The sequence below is a fragment of the Heptranchias perlo genome, chromosome 4, assembly GCF_035084215.1.
Source record: "Heptranchias perlo isolate sHepPer1 chromosome 4, sHepPer1.hap1, whole genome shotgun sequence".
Taxonomy (NCBI): domain Eukaryota; kingdom Metazoa; phylum Chordata; class Chondrichthyes; order Hexanchiformes; family Hexanchidae; genus Heptranchias; species Heptranchias perlo.
In genome coordinates, this window is record NC_090328.1 from 71,266,275 (window position 1) to 71,282,918 (window position 16,644).

Genomic DNA, 16,644 nt, shown 5'->3' on the forward strand with positions numbered 1-16,644 from the left:
TAGCAACAAATCTTTCCCACTTTCCTATTACCCTTCAGGACAGTGACTAAGTCACACTTTCCAAACATAGGTGTTTAATCACTGACCTGCAGTGGGTTCAGCTTCTTCAGTGCGCACCACTACCGACAGCTGCATCATTGTTTTTGTAGCCACATCTTTTGACGGTAGTAGTGAAAGTAAAGCTGTATTGAGATCTCAGAAGAAGTTTAAATCACAAAAATGTGGTGTCAATAAAAATATAACAGCCAATTTGGGATTCATGGACAACTCCCATCACCTGTTTTCATAATTACAGCAGTACCCCTCTTAAAAATTCTCCAAAAGCATTAAGACTAATAGAATGTTTCTGAAACTATAATTTTCATAAATATACAAGGAATATTCAAGAACAAGTGCAACTGCACTTGCCTAATGCCATTTTTAAAATTTGACCACCATGGCAATTGTCTGCTCACAGAAAAAGCAGCAAACTCTTGTTCCATATTAGAGGACTTACAGACAAAAACCTTATTCACATGTGATTAACAATCTACTACAGAAAGCAAAGGAAATCAAGTGAACAAGAGTCAAAATTATGATCCAAAAACGGTCAGGATTTCATGTTGCAAATGTGTCTTAAAAATATTCTCAGTGCTCAAACATGGTTTTATACAAGGGGGCTCCATTTACCTTGTGTGTTTCTTTAATCAGGGTTGACCTAATGTAAGATCTATTTAGCACTGACGGATCATTTCTAAATGGTAGATATACAGGGGTCGAGTTTCTGTTAGTTATATCAGCGCAATCGGGCAGATTCGGTCAAACCATGGCAAAAGAGCGGGGAATTTTAACGGTGAATTAGGCCCAAAACCACTTACACGCGTGTTTTCCACGATCTTATACATTGGTTCAAGATTCAAATCGCCTGAATCAGGCCCCGCCCACAAAACTGGCCACGCCCCCAGATTGAAATTGCGAGATTCCGCCGATTACGCTGGTTCAGAAAGGCTCTTCAAATTGCGCTCATTTTCTTAGAACGTCCTTACTAGTGCCCGTACACTTAGAAGTTTCTCCATATCAAAAAATATTTAATTTACTAAGAAACTGACTAGTGTACACCAATGGAGCTATTCAATGGTTCAGCATAGTTTTTTTCAAGTCATTTTCAGTGATTTTAAATTAGGTTACTCACAGGTGGAGGACTGGACCCCCTTATTAAAAATGCATATTTTTGCTGATAATCCCATTTGCAGCCATATTAATAAAACTGCACCAGGTTACCAGTCTTAAATACACCAACGAATGCTTTTTAATGGAAACAAAAAAAAAAATTACGTTCTATTAAGCTGCCCGATTACGCTGGATCATGGAAGATTTTAAGTTTATGATTATGCAAATTAATTTTAGCAGAAACTTGAACTGTAACCTAACCAGAGTAATTTCAAGTGCATTTTGGGTGCAATTTCCCGATTGCATCCAAAGCGGAAACTCTACCTGACGATTGCCAATTGCATTAGTGTCACTGCGGAAAGATAACAAGCAGAGTGCAGTCGTCTCCAAGTCACCGGTTATAAAATAGCAGGGACCTAGGAGCAGGTCACCTGCCTGTCTGCTTGCACAGGGCAGGTGTACCCAGGAAGTTCAGGCTGGGGTGAGTGAGTGAAGGGAGTAAATAAACTCCTGCAGCATCAAATACGTAAAATTATGTTATGCAGAAATTTCCTAGGCCTTAATGGATATAAAGGTCATCTGTGTAAAAGCTACCAAGACTGCAGTTTAGTACAGGACTAACTGTTAAGAAATCTGTATTAAAAAGGTCCATTGATTCCGGTTTGGAGGTTGCAGTAGCAGGTCTGCATAAAATCCAGGACATCACACATTTATAGGTGCAAGTTTGAAAATCTTGAATAAGTGTTACTAGTTCCACTTCAGAACTTTCAGCATTTACAGAGACATGGTCTTGGAGAAATTAAGATGGAAGAAAACAGACCATTGTTATAAAGATAGAAAATTATTAGGTCAGGCATGATCTAAATTAACAGGAGAAAGCTATCCATGTGGTACAGTGCACCAAGTTTTCAAAAATCTTTTGATAAAATACTGTGCGAGAAATATTGATGTGCATTAATAACTGCTAAAGAATAGGAAGCTGACACAAGTTACAATGATATGGCATGGTGGGGGAAGGTATCAAATTTGGTGCCACAGGACTCCACTCTAGATCCTTACCATTTCCTGGTATACGTAGATGAACTGCATTTTCAACAAGGTAGTTAAATTTATAGATGACAACAAACGAGAGAAGAGTGATCCAAGAGGGTGACCAAGATTTGGGAGCTTGACAGCATTTGCACCTAGGCCAGTGTGAAATAAGGGTCAATTCAGACAAACGGATGGAACTCAATATTGGAAGTGAAAAAAAAGGAGGCACATGTATTTAATGGGTAAGACTGAATTTGCCAACGGGGAAAAAGAACTAGGTGTTGGCTAATTCAATCACCATGTCCAGAGTGCTAGGTGCTAATAAATAAAGCAAATCAAATGCTGAGGTATGTTGTCAAACCAGTTGGATTCAAAACCCCAGAAGACATACTGAAGCTGTACAATACTCATCAGACTGCTTCTGGAGCACTGCACGTAGTTCAGGTTGTTGAAAAATAAGGGAGCCTTGCAAAGGACAGCAAAAAGACTGATCCCCAGTGAGGAATGAGCTATGGGAAACCACAGATAAACTGGGATTCTTCAGTCTCAAAAAGATGTCACAGTGCAAACCTTGTCGAGGTATACAAGATACTCAACAGGATAAAGTAAACAGAGAACTATACTTGGATATTCCAAGTGCAGAGTACACAGGTTCAAGATTGTAGAGAGCAAATTTGGGACAGAGACCAGGAAGTATATCTTAATGCAGAGTGAGATTAACAGTTGGTTCTGGTTACCAGGAATGGTGATTAAGGCCAGGTCACTAGAATTATTTTTAAAACTGCTAGTTACTAGTAGATACAGTAGACTTGCTGTTGTGGAAGCATTAAATCAAAAAGGTCACGTTCACCCACAACTATCTTGAGCAAGGATATCAGAAGTTATCATAGAAGGAGGCCATTTGGCCCATCGTACCTCTGCTGGCTGTTTGAAAGAGCTATCCAATTAGTCCCATTCACCTGATCTTTCCCCATAACTCTGGGAACTCTTTCCCTTCAAGTATTTATCCAATTCCCTTTTGAAAGTTACTAATGAATCCGCTTCCACCATCCTTTCAGGAAGTGCATTCGAGATCATTACAACTTGCTGCATAAAATAATATTACTTCATGTCGCCTCTGGCTCTTTTGCCAATCACTTTAAATCTGTGTCCTCCGGTTACCGACCCCTCTGCCGCTGGAAACAGTTTCTTCTTATTTACTCTGTCAGAATGGTTCATAATTTTGAACATCTCTCTCAAACCCCCCTTAACCTTCTCTGTTCTAAGGAGAATCATAAAATCATAGAATGGTTACAGCAAAGAAGGAGGCCATTCTGCCCATCGAGTCCATGCCTGCTCTTTGCAAGAGCGATCTAATTAGTCCCATTCCCCCACTCTTTCCCCTTAACCCTGTAAGTTTTCTTCCATTCATGTATTTACCCAATTCCTTTCTTAAAGCCGCAACTGAATTCCTTTTTGAAAGCCACGAGAACAATCCAGTCTCTCCACATAGCTGAAGTCCCTCATCCCTGGTGCTATTCTAGTAAATCTCTTCTGCACCATCTCTAAGACCTTGACATCCTTCCTAAAGTGTGGTGCCCAGAATTGAACACAATACTCCAGCTGAGGCATAACCAGTGTTTTATAAAAGGTTCAGCATAACTTCCTTGCTTTTGTAGGATATGTCTCAATTAAAAAATCATATGGGATCCTGGGCTTTATTAACAGCCTTCTCAACTTGTCCTGCCATCTTCAAAGATTTTTGTACATACACCCCCTGGTCTCTGTATTCCTGCATCCCCTTTAAAATTGTACCATTTAGTTTATATTGCCTCTCCTCATTCTTCCTACCAAAATGCATCACTACACACTTCTCTACCTTAAATTTCAGCTGCCATGTGTTTGCCCATGTCACCAGTCTGTCTACATCTTCCTGAAGTCTGTTACTATCCTCCACATTGTTTACTACATTTCCAAGTTTCATGTCATCTACAGACTTTGAAATTATACCCTCTATATCCAAGTCCAGGACATTAATATACATCAAAAAGAGCAGGGATCCTAATCTTGGGGAACACCACTGTATACTTTCCTCCAGTCTGAAAAACAACCGTTCACCACTACTCTCTGCTTTATGTCCCCTAGCCAATTTTGTATCCACGCTGCCACTGTCCCTTTAATCCCATGGGCTTTAATTTTGCTAACAATTCTATTATGTGGTACTTTATCAAATGTCTTTTGAAAGTCCATGTACACAACATCAACCACACTACCCTCGTCAACCCTCTCAGTTACTTCATTAAAGAACACAATCAAGTTAGTCAAACACAATTTTCCTTTAACAAATCCTGCTGACTTTCATTTATTAGCCCATACTTTTCCAAGTGCCAATTAATTTTTTCCTGGATTATTGTCTCTAAAAGTTTCCCTTGACATTAGACCGACTGGCTAATAATTGCCGGGTTTATTCCTCTCCCTTTTTTTGAACAGAGGTGTAACATTTACAATCCTCCAGCACCATCCCCATTTCTAAAGGAAGATTGGAAGGTTATGGCCAGAGCCTCCACAATTTCCACCCTTACTTCCCTCAGTAAACTGGGATGCATCCCATCTGGACGAGGTGACTTTTCTACTTTGAGTTCTGCCAATCTTCTTTATCTATTTTTATCCTATCCAATATCACTACTACCCACCTTCTTTACTACTACAATGGCAGCATCCTCTTCTCTAATGAAGATGGATGCAAAGTATTCATTTAGTGCCTCAGCCATGCCCTCTGTCTCCACAAGATGATGATCTTTTTTGGCCCTTATCAGCCCCACCCTTCATTTGACTAACCTCTTTTTCCGGTGCATTGATGACTGCATTGGTGCCACTTCCTGCTCACGCACCGAACTGCAAAGTTTCATCAACTTTGCTTCCAATTTCCATCCCTCCCTTACCTTCACATGGTCCATCTCCGACTCTTCCCTTCCTCGACTTCTCTACCTCCACTTCTCGAAATAAGCCATCAACCAATGTCTATTTTAAGCCCACCGACTCCCACAGCTACCTTGATTACACTTCCTCCCACCCCGCTTCCCCTAAGGACTCCAAGGGCTCTATTCCCATCTCCCAGTTTGTCTGTCTCTGTTGTATCTGTTCTAACGATGCCACCTTCCACGTCAGTACTTCCGATATGTCTTCCTATTGCCTCAACTGAGGATTCCCCTCCACTGTAGTTGACAAGGCCCTCGACCGTGTCCCGTTCTGTTTCCCGCACTTCTGCCGTCACCCCTTCCTCTCCCTCCCAAAACCATGACAAGGGTCCCCCTTGTCTTCACCTTCCACATTCAACGTTTCATCCTCTGCCATTTCCAGCATGGTGCCACCAACCAAACACATCTTCCCCTCCCCTCCCAGCATTCCGAAGGGACCGCTCTCTCCGCCAACACCCTGGTCCACTCTTCCATCACCCCCAACACCTGCTCTCCTTCCCATGTGAGCGCAGGAGATGCAACACCTGCCCTTTCACCTCCTCCCTTCTCACCGTCCAGGGTCCCAAACACCTTCCGGGTGAAACAACGATTTACTTGTAGTTCTTTCAATTTAGTATAATCTATTCACTGCTCACAATGCAGTCTCTGCATTAGGGAGACCAAACACAGATTGGGTGATCACTTTGCTGAACACCTCCACTCAGTCCGCAAGCACGATCCTGACCATTTGGTTGCTTGCCATTTTAATTCTCTGTCCCATTTCCACTCTGACCTCGACCTCTTATACTGTTCCAATGAAGCTCAACAGAAGCTCGAGGAACAGCACCTCATCTTTCAATTAGGTATTTTACAACCTTCTGGACTGAACATTGATTCAATAACTTCAGACCATAACCACTGCTCCCATTTTTTCGGACAGAGTGCTGCTAATGGTTCTGATGTCGGCATTTACAGCTCCCCTTGACCCAACTTTTGTTTCTTTACTTGTCCCACCCTCCTTGCCTTGCACCATCATCCCTTTTGTCATTTAATCGCTCCTGCCCTTCACCCTATCAGAGACCTACCCTTTTGGTCTTTCCTCTCCTCCTCTCCCCCTGGCTCTGTACTTGCTTAAAAACTGTTTAATCTTCAACTTTTGAGTTCTGACTAAGGATCATTGACCTGAAACATTAACTCTGTTTCCTTCTCCACAGATGCTGCCTGACTTGCTGAGTATTTCCAGCATTTTCTGTTTTTATTTCAGATTTCTAGCATCCGCAGTATTTTGCTTTTGAAAACAAATATAAAGTTGATTAAGACAGAGGAGCTTAAATGAAACCTAATATGCTGCAAAATTCACCCCACACCACAGTAAAATTATATTCAAATTTTGTTCTCATTTTGTGAAATGTGGAAGATTATCTATGCTACAACACATGCCATCAGGTTGTGCTGCTTAATTAAACATCACATGACACAACCAACATGTCAAGTTATTGCCGATCCCTAGTTGCCGTGAGATGGTGGTGGGTGGGCCTTCTTGAACCGCAGTCTGTATAGTAAAAGTGGTCCCACACTGCTGTTAGGTAGAGCTTTCTAGGATTTTGACCCAGCGACAATGAAGGCTTGTTATTCTTTATAGTGGTCCCAGTGGCTTCCTAGGTCACTTCAGAGGGCAGTTAAGAGTCAACCATGTTGGTGAGAGACTGGAATCAAATATAGGTCGGACTGGCTAAGTACAGCAGGTTTCCTTACTTAAAAAAGGACAGAAGTGAACCAGTTGGGTTTTTGTTTGTTTAACAGCAATCCGATAGCTCGATGGTCACTTTCGCTGATACCAGCTTTTTATTTCCAGACAACTGAATTCAAATTCTCAAATTGCCCTGGTGGAATTTGAACTCTCAGTCTCTGGATTATTAGTCCAGGCATTGGATCATGACACCATTGCACCCATCTCCCAATGGAGATATGCTTGAAAATTGTATATTGTGACTTCAATGGAAAAGAAAATTGAGTGAGGTGTAGAGGTCAATTTATCATCACCAATTTTGTAGTATCAGTGAAGACCAATTTCACACTCACTCTCTCTCTGCCTTTCGGGTCTCTTTTTCTCTCTCTGTCTTTGTGATCTGACCCATTGTGTATTCAGTATCCTGGAATGTAATGTTTTCCGTGGCTAACCTGTCTGAACACCAACAACTCCTTTGATTGCTGTGATCGTCTCCCAGCCGAGGTGTGATAGGGGTCAGTTGGAAAGATTATCTGTAATCACCAGGCATTGTTCTCTGACTATATATGATATCCGTTTTTAGAACCCTTCACTCACCTGATGAAGGAGGAAAGCTCCGAAAGCTTGTGATTTAAAATAAAACCGTTGGACTATAACCTGGTGTTGTGCAAGTCCTTACATTTGTCCACCCCGGTCCATCACCGGCATCTCCACATCACTGTATTTTAGGGTTGAAACTTTTTTTAAAAAAAAAGTTGAAATGTCTGCGTATTTTATGACCCATTAATGAAGATGTCATGGGTGACGGCAGTAGCTCCTGGGATTGACTCCCAGCCCCATTACTGAAGAGCTCAAGCCAGTTAATCTGATTAATTTTTCCCCCCTTCAATACAATAATATACTAATGGACACGTAGGGAAGGAAATATGTCGCTGCTGTACTTTTCATAGCTGTTTAAGATAATTAAAAATCATTAAATAAATTCAAGATCACGTCGCAGATTTTTTATGCTAGTGTATTAAAGTACTGTATAATATAACTGATTACAAGCTTGCAACAATACGAAATGTATTTTACTCACACATTAAAACGGAGCTTTAAAAGATCCAAAAGCTAACAATGCAACGCTATGTTATGGTGAGAACTGAAAAAAGCAATAAACTCAATACAGGCACAGTAACTCCCATTTTGACAAAGCATACATAGCCATGGATGACACTGGATCTGAAGATGCAAATTTATTCCCTGCAAATACTTCTGCTGTTACTACTTTTCTCCCAATTCAGGAATCTGAGGAGAGAAGCATCAGGCATCAAAAAAAGTTAAATTCAAGATCTGCTAACAATAAATAAAATTATGCTTGGCATTAAAAAATTTAAAGTCAAATCTGTCATAAGATACATTATTTTATTTTCCCCTTTCTCCAGACAAGAAGTGGCGATTTATGCCAATGATACCCAGTTCTACCTCTCCACCATCTCGCTCTATCTCTCCACTTCCTCTGGGCTGTCAGACTGCTCGTCAGACATCCAGTCTTGGAGGAGTCTTAACTTCCTCCAGCTAAACAAACATTGAGAAGAGTAAAGCCATTGTCTTCAGCCCCATCACAAATTTCAGCACCAACTCCATCCCCCTCCATGGCTATTGTTTCAGGCTGAACCAGAGTTTGCAACCTTGGCATCCTGTTTGACCAAAATTGTGCTTCTGACCTCATACCACCTCCATAACATCATCTGCCTCTCCCCCACCTCAGCCCATCTGCCGCTGAAGCCCTCGTTCATACCTTCGTCACCTTCAAACTCAATTACTCCAATGATTTCCTGGGCAGCCTCTCATCTTCCACCCTCCATAAACTTTAGCTCACCCAAAACTCTGCTACTCATATGCTTTCCCACGTGGCACCCAGCACCACTGTGCTCACTGACTGATTAGTTTCTGGCCCCTCAATGCCTCAAATTTAAAATTCTTGTCCTGATTTTTAAATCCCTTCAAGGTCGCACCCCGCCTTATTGTTATATCCTCCAGACCTACAACACCCCCCCTCCCCCTGCCTAAAACTGTCCATTCCTCTGACTCATCTGTTGTGCATCACCTCACCCCACCCAAAATCCAATATTGCTGATCATGCCTTCAGTCGCCTACGTCCCAATCTCTGGAATTCTCTCTCTAAACTCCTCTGTTGTACCATTTCTCAATCCTTCTTTAATAACCTCCTTAAAACCCACTTCGATCACCAAGCTTTTAGTCACCCTTCCTAATCTCTCCTTCTTTGCCTTGGCATCAGTATTCCTCGTGTCTCTGTGGATTGCCTTGAGATGTTGCTCTAAGTTAACAGCGCTATATAAATGCAAGCTATTGATGTTTACACTTGTACTCCTAGGTACCATTGTGACTCATTAAAACCATGCATCTAAAGTCTCTTGCAGTTATATTGTTGGTGATTTCACACTTTAACTGCACTACTACAGGGGGGTGAAGGCTGACAGTTATCATTAATATATCACAGACATATTTTCTGCTACAGTTCCAAAGTAGACTCCTGGGTTCACATTTGTATTATCCCAATACTGACACCATACCAATATCAGGGGTTAGCTTTCCATCCGGATGCAACAATGAATGTAAAGGTTTTACATTAAAAGGTTAGCTTTTTCTGGCCCAGAATTTACTGTGAAAGTAATGGTGAGGCTGACAGTGCTCAGTGTAATTTATGCGCAAATCGGACAGCAACTTCCGGTGAGCGCACACGCGCACTAAACGGCATCTCGCTGTCTGACTCACCATTCAAACATATTGAACAGCATGAAGTTCCTGTAGTTACATGGTAGATACAGACTAAACTTGCCACAAAAAGTTAGGGCTTGTCCATTACATTCTAAGTTCCCTTCTAACGATGTGGCAAGTCTTAATTACTGCCAAACAACCCCTCTGGCAATGAAAATTAACTTTTACAAGTGTGGAGTCTCATTCCTTCAGCTTTTAATTGTTGTTGAGGATTTTAAAAGAATGTAAATACATTTTTTTAGAACTTTTAGATCTTATTGAAACATACAAGATTCTGAGGGGGACTCGATAGGGTAGTTGCTGAGAGGATGTTACCCCTCATGGGGGAATCTAAAACTAGGGGGCATAGTCTCAGAATAAGGGGTCGCCTGTTTAATTCGGAAATGAGGAGGAATTTCTTCTCCCAGAGGGTCGTGAATCTTTGGAATTCTTTACCCCAAAAAGCTATGGAGGCTGAGTCATTGAATACATTCAAGGCTGAGTTAGATAATTTTTTGATCAGCAAGGGAGTCAAAGGATATGGGGAAAGGGCAGGAAAGTGGAATTGAGGTAAAAATCAGATCAGCCATGATCTCATTAAATGGCGGAGCAGGCTCGAGGGGCCGAATGGCCTACTCCTGCTCCTATCTCTTATGGTCTTATTTTTCTTTGTCTCTTATCTCTCGCTCTCAATCCAGTCTTTCTTTTCCTCTCTCTTTCACTTTCTGTACCTGATTTGACATTGAATTCACTATTCTAACTTACACTTCCTGGTTCAGACTCTGCGTTGTTCATTAACAACTGTTTCAATCCGATTGGATAAGGAGACACACAGTTGCTTGCCCTGTTCATACAGGTCCCAGATGCCCTGTGGAGGGCGCCGCGCTGTTTCGATCTCTAACTTACAGCAACTTTCAGCGCAAAAGCTCATGGGCAAATGTAAGTCTAACAAATGGCCAGTGCCGTTCATTCGCCGCTCACTGTAAATTCTGGCCCATTATAATTCGGATACAAAAAATGGCAAATCATGAAAAGTTATTTGTAGCCAGTGATGTATAACAAGTAGTACATCCAGATCAATCAGCAAGAAATTGGATCACTCAGGATGTGACTACAGTAAACATTGGCAAACATTTTTGACTAATTTAAATGGCAACAGGTAAGTAGCATATGTTGTACTTACTATTGGTATTAACAATTGAAACCACATAAAGTGACCTAGTGGAATTTACCCAGCAAGTTGCTTTTGGCATTTAGCACTCAAGCCTGCAATGTTATTTTGCACACTAAGGATTAACTTTTGAATGTAATTTCCTGCATTTTGTATTTAATCATGTCCACTACACATTGAACTTGCATGGGATCCCCCCCCACCCCAACAATATTCTCCACTTCAGTACCATCCTCGTGAGCATTATTCATCTGTAAGCCTCAACAGTAAATGTGAGCAGCCCATTATCTCGCCAGCATACCAAAACAAAGTCAAATCCTGTCCACACACACTGCCAACAGGTGTCACTGGTTGGCAAACAAAAGCCAGAATCTTCAACTTTCTCATCTGGGATGTTGAGACCAATTGTAGTACCCCTACCATCATCCCAGATGAGATCAACTAATGTGGCACAGATCAGTTATCTAGCCTAGGAACTTGCAGATCTATATGGCTCTGCTACTCACTGAATAAAGTCACTGAGCTATCCGGATCCTCTCAGCTTACAGGCTGATTATTAAAAGGTAAGCTAAAGGCGGCAGTATCTTAATCAGAACAAGGGATATAGTTCAAGACTGCAAACCTAGCGTTTGAAAAGCATGGCAAACTAACAATTTATTCTAATAACGAGCAATTCAATTTACCACAAATAAAAGCAAGCTGCAAAGTTGTGTTTTCAATACTTTTCTTTCCAACATTATAAATGCACGTGAGAGGAAATTTCCTCTGTTTACTTGGTTTCAGCAAAATCATATGATTTTTGCTGTACCTAGCACAGAGGAAATCTTCCTCCGCTATGGCAATATATATTTAAAAGAAAATATTTTTCCTACAGCTAACTTCCAGACACCATGACTGGCAGGATCTCCTTCCCTACATTCAAGCTGAACACAAAACTGCCTCGATAACTCCCTGTTCCAGAACTTTTGTCATGTATTAAAAAATCCTTTATAAAAAAGGTCTCCATGACGTGTACCATACTATTCCACAGAAAAAATGGATATATAACCCACTATCAGACCTCTGTTTATACTGTCCTGAAACAATCAGCAGTGAGTGTGAAAGACAAATGTTGGCTTGCTCTCCTGTTTTCATTCCCACACTCTCTCCTTATTTCTATTTGATACATCGTCAAAAAAAGAGTGCCAGCTGGGACTGCATACGATCATTGAAGCCATATAAAAAATGATAATATTTGTCCTTTCGCCTTTAATTGTTTCTCCGCAAATGAAGGCATTAATTCCTTCTATGGGTACAATTCCACTGGCACTAGTCAGCCTATAGTACCTTGTTGAAATGACCTTCCTTCATGGACACATACATTTCCAGCAGGGTTCAGAAGTAGGAACTCTGGCCACTTTCCCCTCCCTAACTAGGGTTGCCAACACTCAGATGTATTCCAGGAGGTTTTGTTACATGACCTCTGGCTTCCAACCACCCCGCCTCCGCCATTGGTCACCCAACACGTCCATCGTCACGGTGCACTGCCTTCCCATGCCAACTGGAAAGTGAACAGACTATTATCCAATTGGATAATTCTTAACTGTCAAGCAGCCTTTTTTCCTCCATCTACGTTTTTTAATGCCCGTAAGTTTTCTCCCCGGATGCTCATAGCAGCGTTTGGGAGATTAATCTTAAATTTCTGGAAATTCCAGGACATTCCAGGAGGGTTGACAACCCTATCCCTAACCCAAAAACACTCAGGATAATTGTAGCATCCCTATTCCCACACTTACTAGATCGGCTAACTCGGCACAGACCTTGGACTGAACTTAGAATCCTCCTAGCTGGTGTAGCTCATGAACTCACTACCTTAACCGGCCGAGCCATCATGAGGGCCTCCAACTGTAATAGTTCCCTGTTGGGATTATATCACAATTGGAAGATGTGCTAGCCTAAATAAATTTAGCTGAATCATAGAATGATTACAGCACAGATGATGACCATTTGGCCCATCGAGCCCGTGCTGGCTCTTTGGAAGAGCAATCCATTTAGTTCCGTTACCCTGCAGCCCTGCAAATTTTTTCCCTTCAAGTATTTATCCAATTCTTTTTTGGAAAAGCACGATTGAATCTGCTTCCACCACCATTTCTGGCAGCGCATTCCAGATCATAACTACTCGCTGCGTAAAACGTTTTCCCTCATGTCACCTTTGGTTCTTTTGCCAGTCACCTTAAATCTGTGTTCACTGCTTCTCGACCCTTCAGCAAATAGAAACAGTTTCTCTTTATTTACTTAATCTAAACCCTTCATGATTTTGAACACTTCTATCAAATCGCCTCTTAACCTTCTCTGCTCTAAGAAGAGCAACCCCAGCCTCTCCAGTATATCCACGTAACTGAAGTCCCTCTTCCCTGGAACCATTCTAGTAAATCTTTTCTGCACCCTCTCCAAGGCCTTCACATCCTTTCTAAAGTGCAGTGCCCAGAATTGGACACAATACTCCAGTTGCGGCTGAACCAGTGTTTATAAAAGGTTCAACATAACGGCCTTGATTTTATACTCTATGCGTCTATTTATAAAGCCCAGGGTACCATATACTTTTTTTTAAAAAAACACTTGCTCAACCTGTCCTGCCACCTTCAAAGATTTGTGCACACATACACCCCCAGGTCTCTGTTCCTGCACGCCCTTTAGAATTGTAACCTTTAGTTTATATTGCCTCTCCTCTTCCTTCCAAAATGTATCACTTTGCACTTGTGTTAATTTTCATCTGCCATGTGTCCACCCATCCCACCAGCCTGTCTATGTCCTCTTGAAGGCTATTACAATCCTCCTCACCGTTTACTATACTCGCAAGTTTTGTTTCGTCTACAAATTTTGAAATTGTGCCCTGTATCCCCAAGTCCAAGTCATTAATATACACATCAAAAAAAGCAGTGGTCCTATTAACGACCCCTGGGGAATACCACTGTATACCTTCCTCCAGTCCAAAAAACAAACAACCATTCACCACTACTCTCTTTCCTGTCACTTAACCAATTTTGTATCCACGCTGCCACTACCCCTTTTTTCCCATGGGTTTCAAATTTTACTGACAAGCCTATTATATGGTACTTTATCAAACGCCTTTTGAAAGTCCATATGCACATCAACCACATTGCCCTCATCAACCCTCTCTGTTACCTTATCAAAAAACACAATCAAGTTAGTTAAACACGATTTGCCTTTAACAAATCCATACCGGCTTTCCTTTATTAATCCACCCTTATCCAAGTGACTATTAATTTTGTCCCAGATTAGCGTTTCTAAAAGCTTCCACCACCAAGGTTAAACAGACTGGCCTGTAGTTGCCGGGTTTATCCTTACACCTTTTTTGAACAAGCGTGTAACATTTAAACTAATTTGGCTGGGTGATGGGCACTAGGATGCAGCATTAGAAAGGAGAAACAAGGTGCACAAAGGATTGGGAGAGATAGATAGCACAAGAGTAAGAAATAGTAAAGTATTAGGCAGGATCAGACAGAGAGAACACAAGAAGGTCTAAAATAGGTTTAGAGTGCATATTTTTATTCTGTTCAAAATGCTAATTTCAGACCTCAGCTAGATAATCGAGAGCGCTAGAAAATCACAAAAACTGTATGGAGCAAGAGGGTGTAATTCAGTAAGGCAGATCCACTTCTTCCAATTTGGACAATCAGACTTTTCTTAATTCATTTAATCTCCAGAGGGAATAAGCAAATAAATGCAAGCTGCCCTGCCAAGAGATTTTTTTTAAAAATCTACATTTCCTCAACCCACAGGGGGAAATGAAAAACAAGCTGAAATAAATTAAATGTACCGTCTAGCTAAAAAGGACATATATTGGGAGAGGGGAAGGGTGAAGGGAGGACTACATAACATACAGTAATCAAAAGGATAACAAAGCTTTCACCCATCAGAAAAAAATTACATCAACACAGTGTAAAACGGAAGAAGCATTTTAAAACAGTCTGTAATGAAAAACGAAAGCAACTTTAAAAGAATTAGATAAGGAAACTATTATGTCCCGACTTGCACATCACCACACCCAACCCGTTCGTCCAGTTAGTGAAGCACTGGTGTAAATAAAGGTTGGAAGAGACTCGTCATGTGATTGTCAGCGATATTGACATGATGTTAAAGCAACATCTCGAAACAAGGTAGGAAAGAAACCCAAAGTTACAAAGATTTGATTAGAATTTAGACACCTGTTCCCGTTAGTCCTTAAAGAATGCTGAGCAGAAAACAGGATTATAAATTACTCTCAAATGACTCCAAGTCTCTCTAGTGAAAGAAAGTGTTAACATTCATCAACTGGAGAACAAGTAATAGCGGCTTTATTTATTCATTGAGGCCCAGGACTTTTTAAAAAAATCAACAGTGCCTACACAAGCCGGACCCGTCCATCTACATTCTCACTTTCTACTTCCACCTGAGGATCAAGTTACACGAGACGAGAACAGGCCGCCAACTTTAACAAACTTCTGTCCTACACGGCGTCCAACAACCCACTATGCAGAAAAATGTATCCAAACGACCACCTGCTCCATACAAAGTGCCACTTGCTTTTACTGTTTAAAGCAACCTGTATCTTTGATTCGCAACTTTTATTGTCTTTTTTATTTTCTTTCTGTATGGGAAGGGGGGGGGGAGAAACTAAAGGAGGAAAATAAAAAGGAGGAAAATAAAAAAGGATTCAGGCCTGTAAAAGTAGATTGGATAAGGTTCACATACCGACGCACCGGAAGATTAATAACACTCATCAAAAATACTCGAATTACAGTCACTTTCACAAGAATGAAGTTTTTATGTATCTCAAAAGGTTTCGCTTTCAGGCGCAAAATATATACCAAGATATCGTTTATCTGTAACTTCAGCAGGTTAATCCCATTGAGATACAATGTAAATAACTTATCAAATCTCCCCTCCCAACTGAATACTTTGTTACTCACCCAGCAGGAGCAGTTTAAGTTCCCTTCGGGCGTCTCTCTTGTCTCTCCGGAGTTGTCTCTCGATTTCGGCGTTTATCCGCTGAGACTCTTTATCTTCTTCGGACATGCAGCACCGCGCCATAATGGAGCCCAAACCAATGTCCCTCAGAGCACACACTCGGTAAAAGAGGAGCGAGATGAAGACACACGACCCGACCCAACCCAACCGAGCCGGGTTCCCACACACTGTGCCACCACCGAAACCCGGAGCCACAGCAGCCGTCCCTTAACACATTCACTGCCGCCTCAACACAGCCACGGCATGGAGGACTGCAAGCAATACAAAGTCAGACAACACAACTTTGTTTTATTTTGTTCTTTTTGAAGCCGGAGATTTTTTTTAAAAAAGTAAACTTCAGTTCAGGGTATTAGTATTGTATACTTGTAGGCTGCTGCTATTAGAGATGTCTGAACTCCAGTGGGCGGGAATACCCAAAAGGGGGAGGGGAAGAGGAAAAATAAACCCTGTACGAACACATAAGGCGAGCAGTGAGCCGGGTGAAATGTACCAATAGATCAGATGGATTTTTTTCATACAAAAAAGGCGGTGCGACATGAAGACGAGGGCGAGACTAATCCAAAAGAGTTAGTGCGGCTAAAAAATGGCGTTGCTTAAAGCAAGTCTGCTCGCTTTACAAACTATTGTTTCAAAATATGTTTTTTCATTTATTGTTTTGGTGATACTTGGTTACTTTGCTGCGTATTTTCGTTATGCAATTTGCACATATTTTAAGTCACGCCTTAAATAAAGTTACCAACATCAGGAACATGTTTGGAGTGCCATTTGTGATCAAGTGGCATAAATTGTAAACCCATTAAAACATATAGATCGGTTTATTTTCAGGAGTGGCATACATCAAAACAGTTTATATT

General features: G+C 41.3%; 1 protein-coding gene across 1 annotated transcript in view; it reads right to left on the reverse strand.

Annotated features, from left to right (window-relative positions):
• Positions 1-16,201, reverse strand: part of LOC137321012 (guanine nucleotide-binding protein subunit alpha-14) — a 171,058-nt gene extending 154,857 nt beyond the window's left edge. Inside the window, exon 1 of the mRNA XM_067983114.1 lies at positions 15,733-16,201. Coding sequence (XP_067839215.1) covers positions 15,733-15,853 — 121 coding nt within the window. The 5' untranslated portion in view covers positions 15,854-16,201. The remainder of the gene's footprint in view (positions 1-15,732) is intronic.
• Between the last annotated feature and the right edge of the window lie 443 nt (positions 16,202-16,644).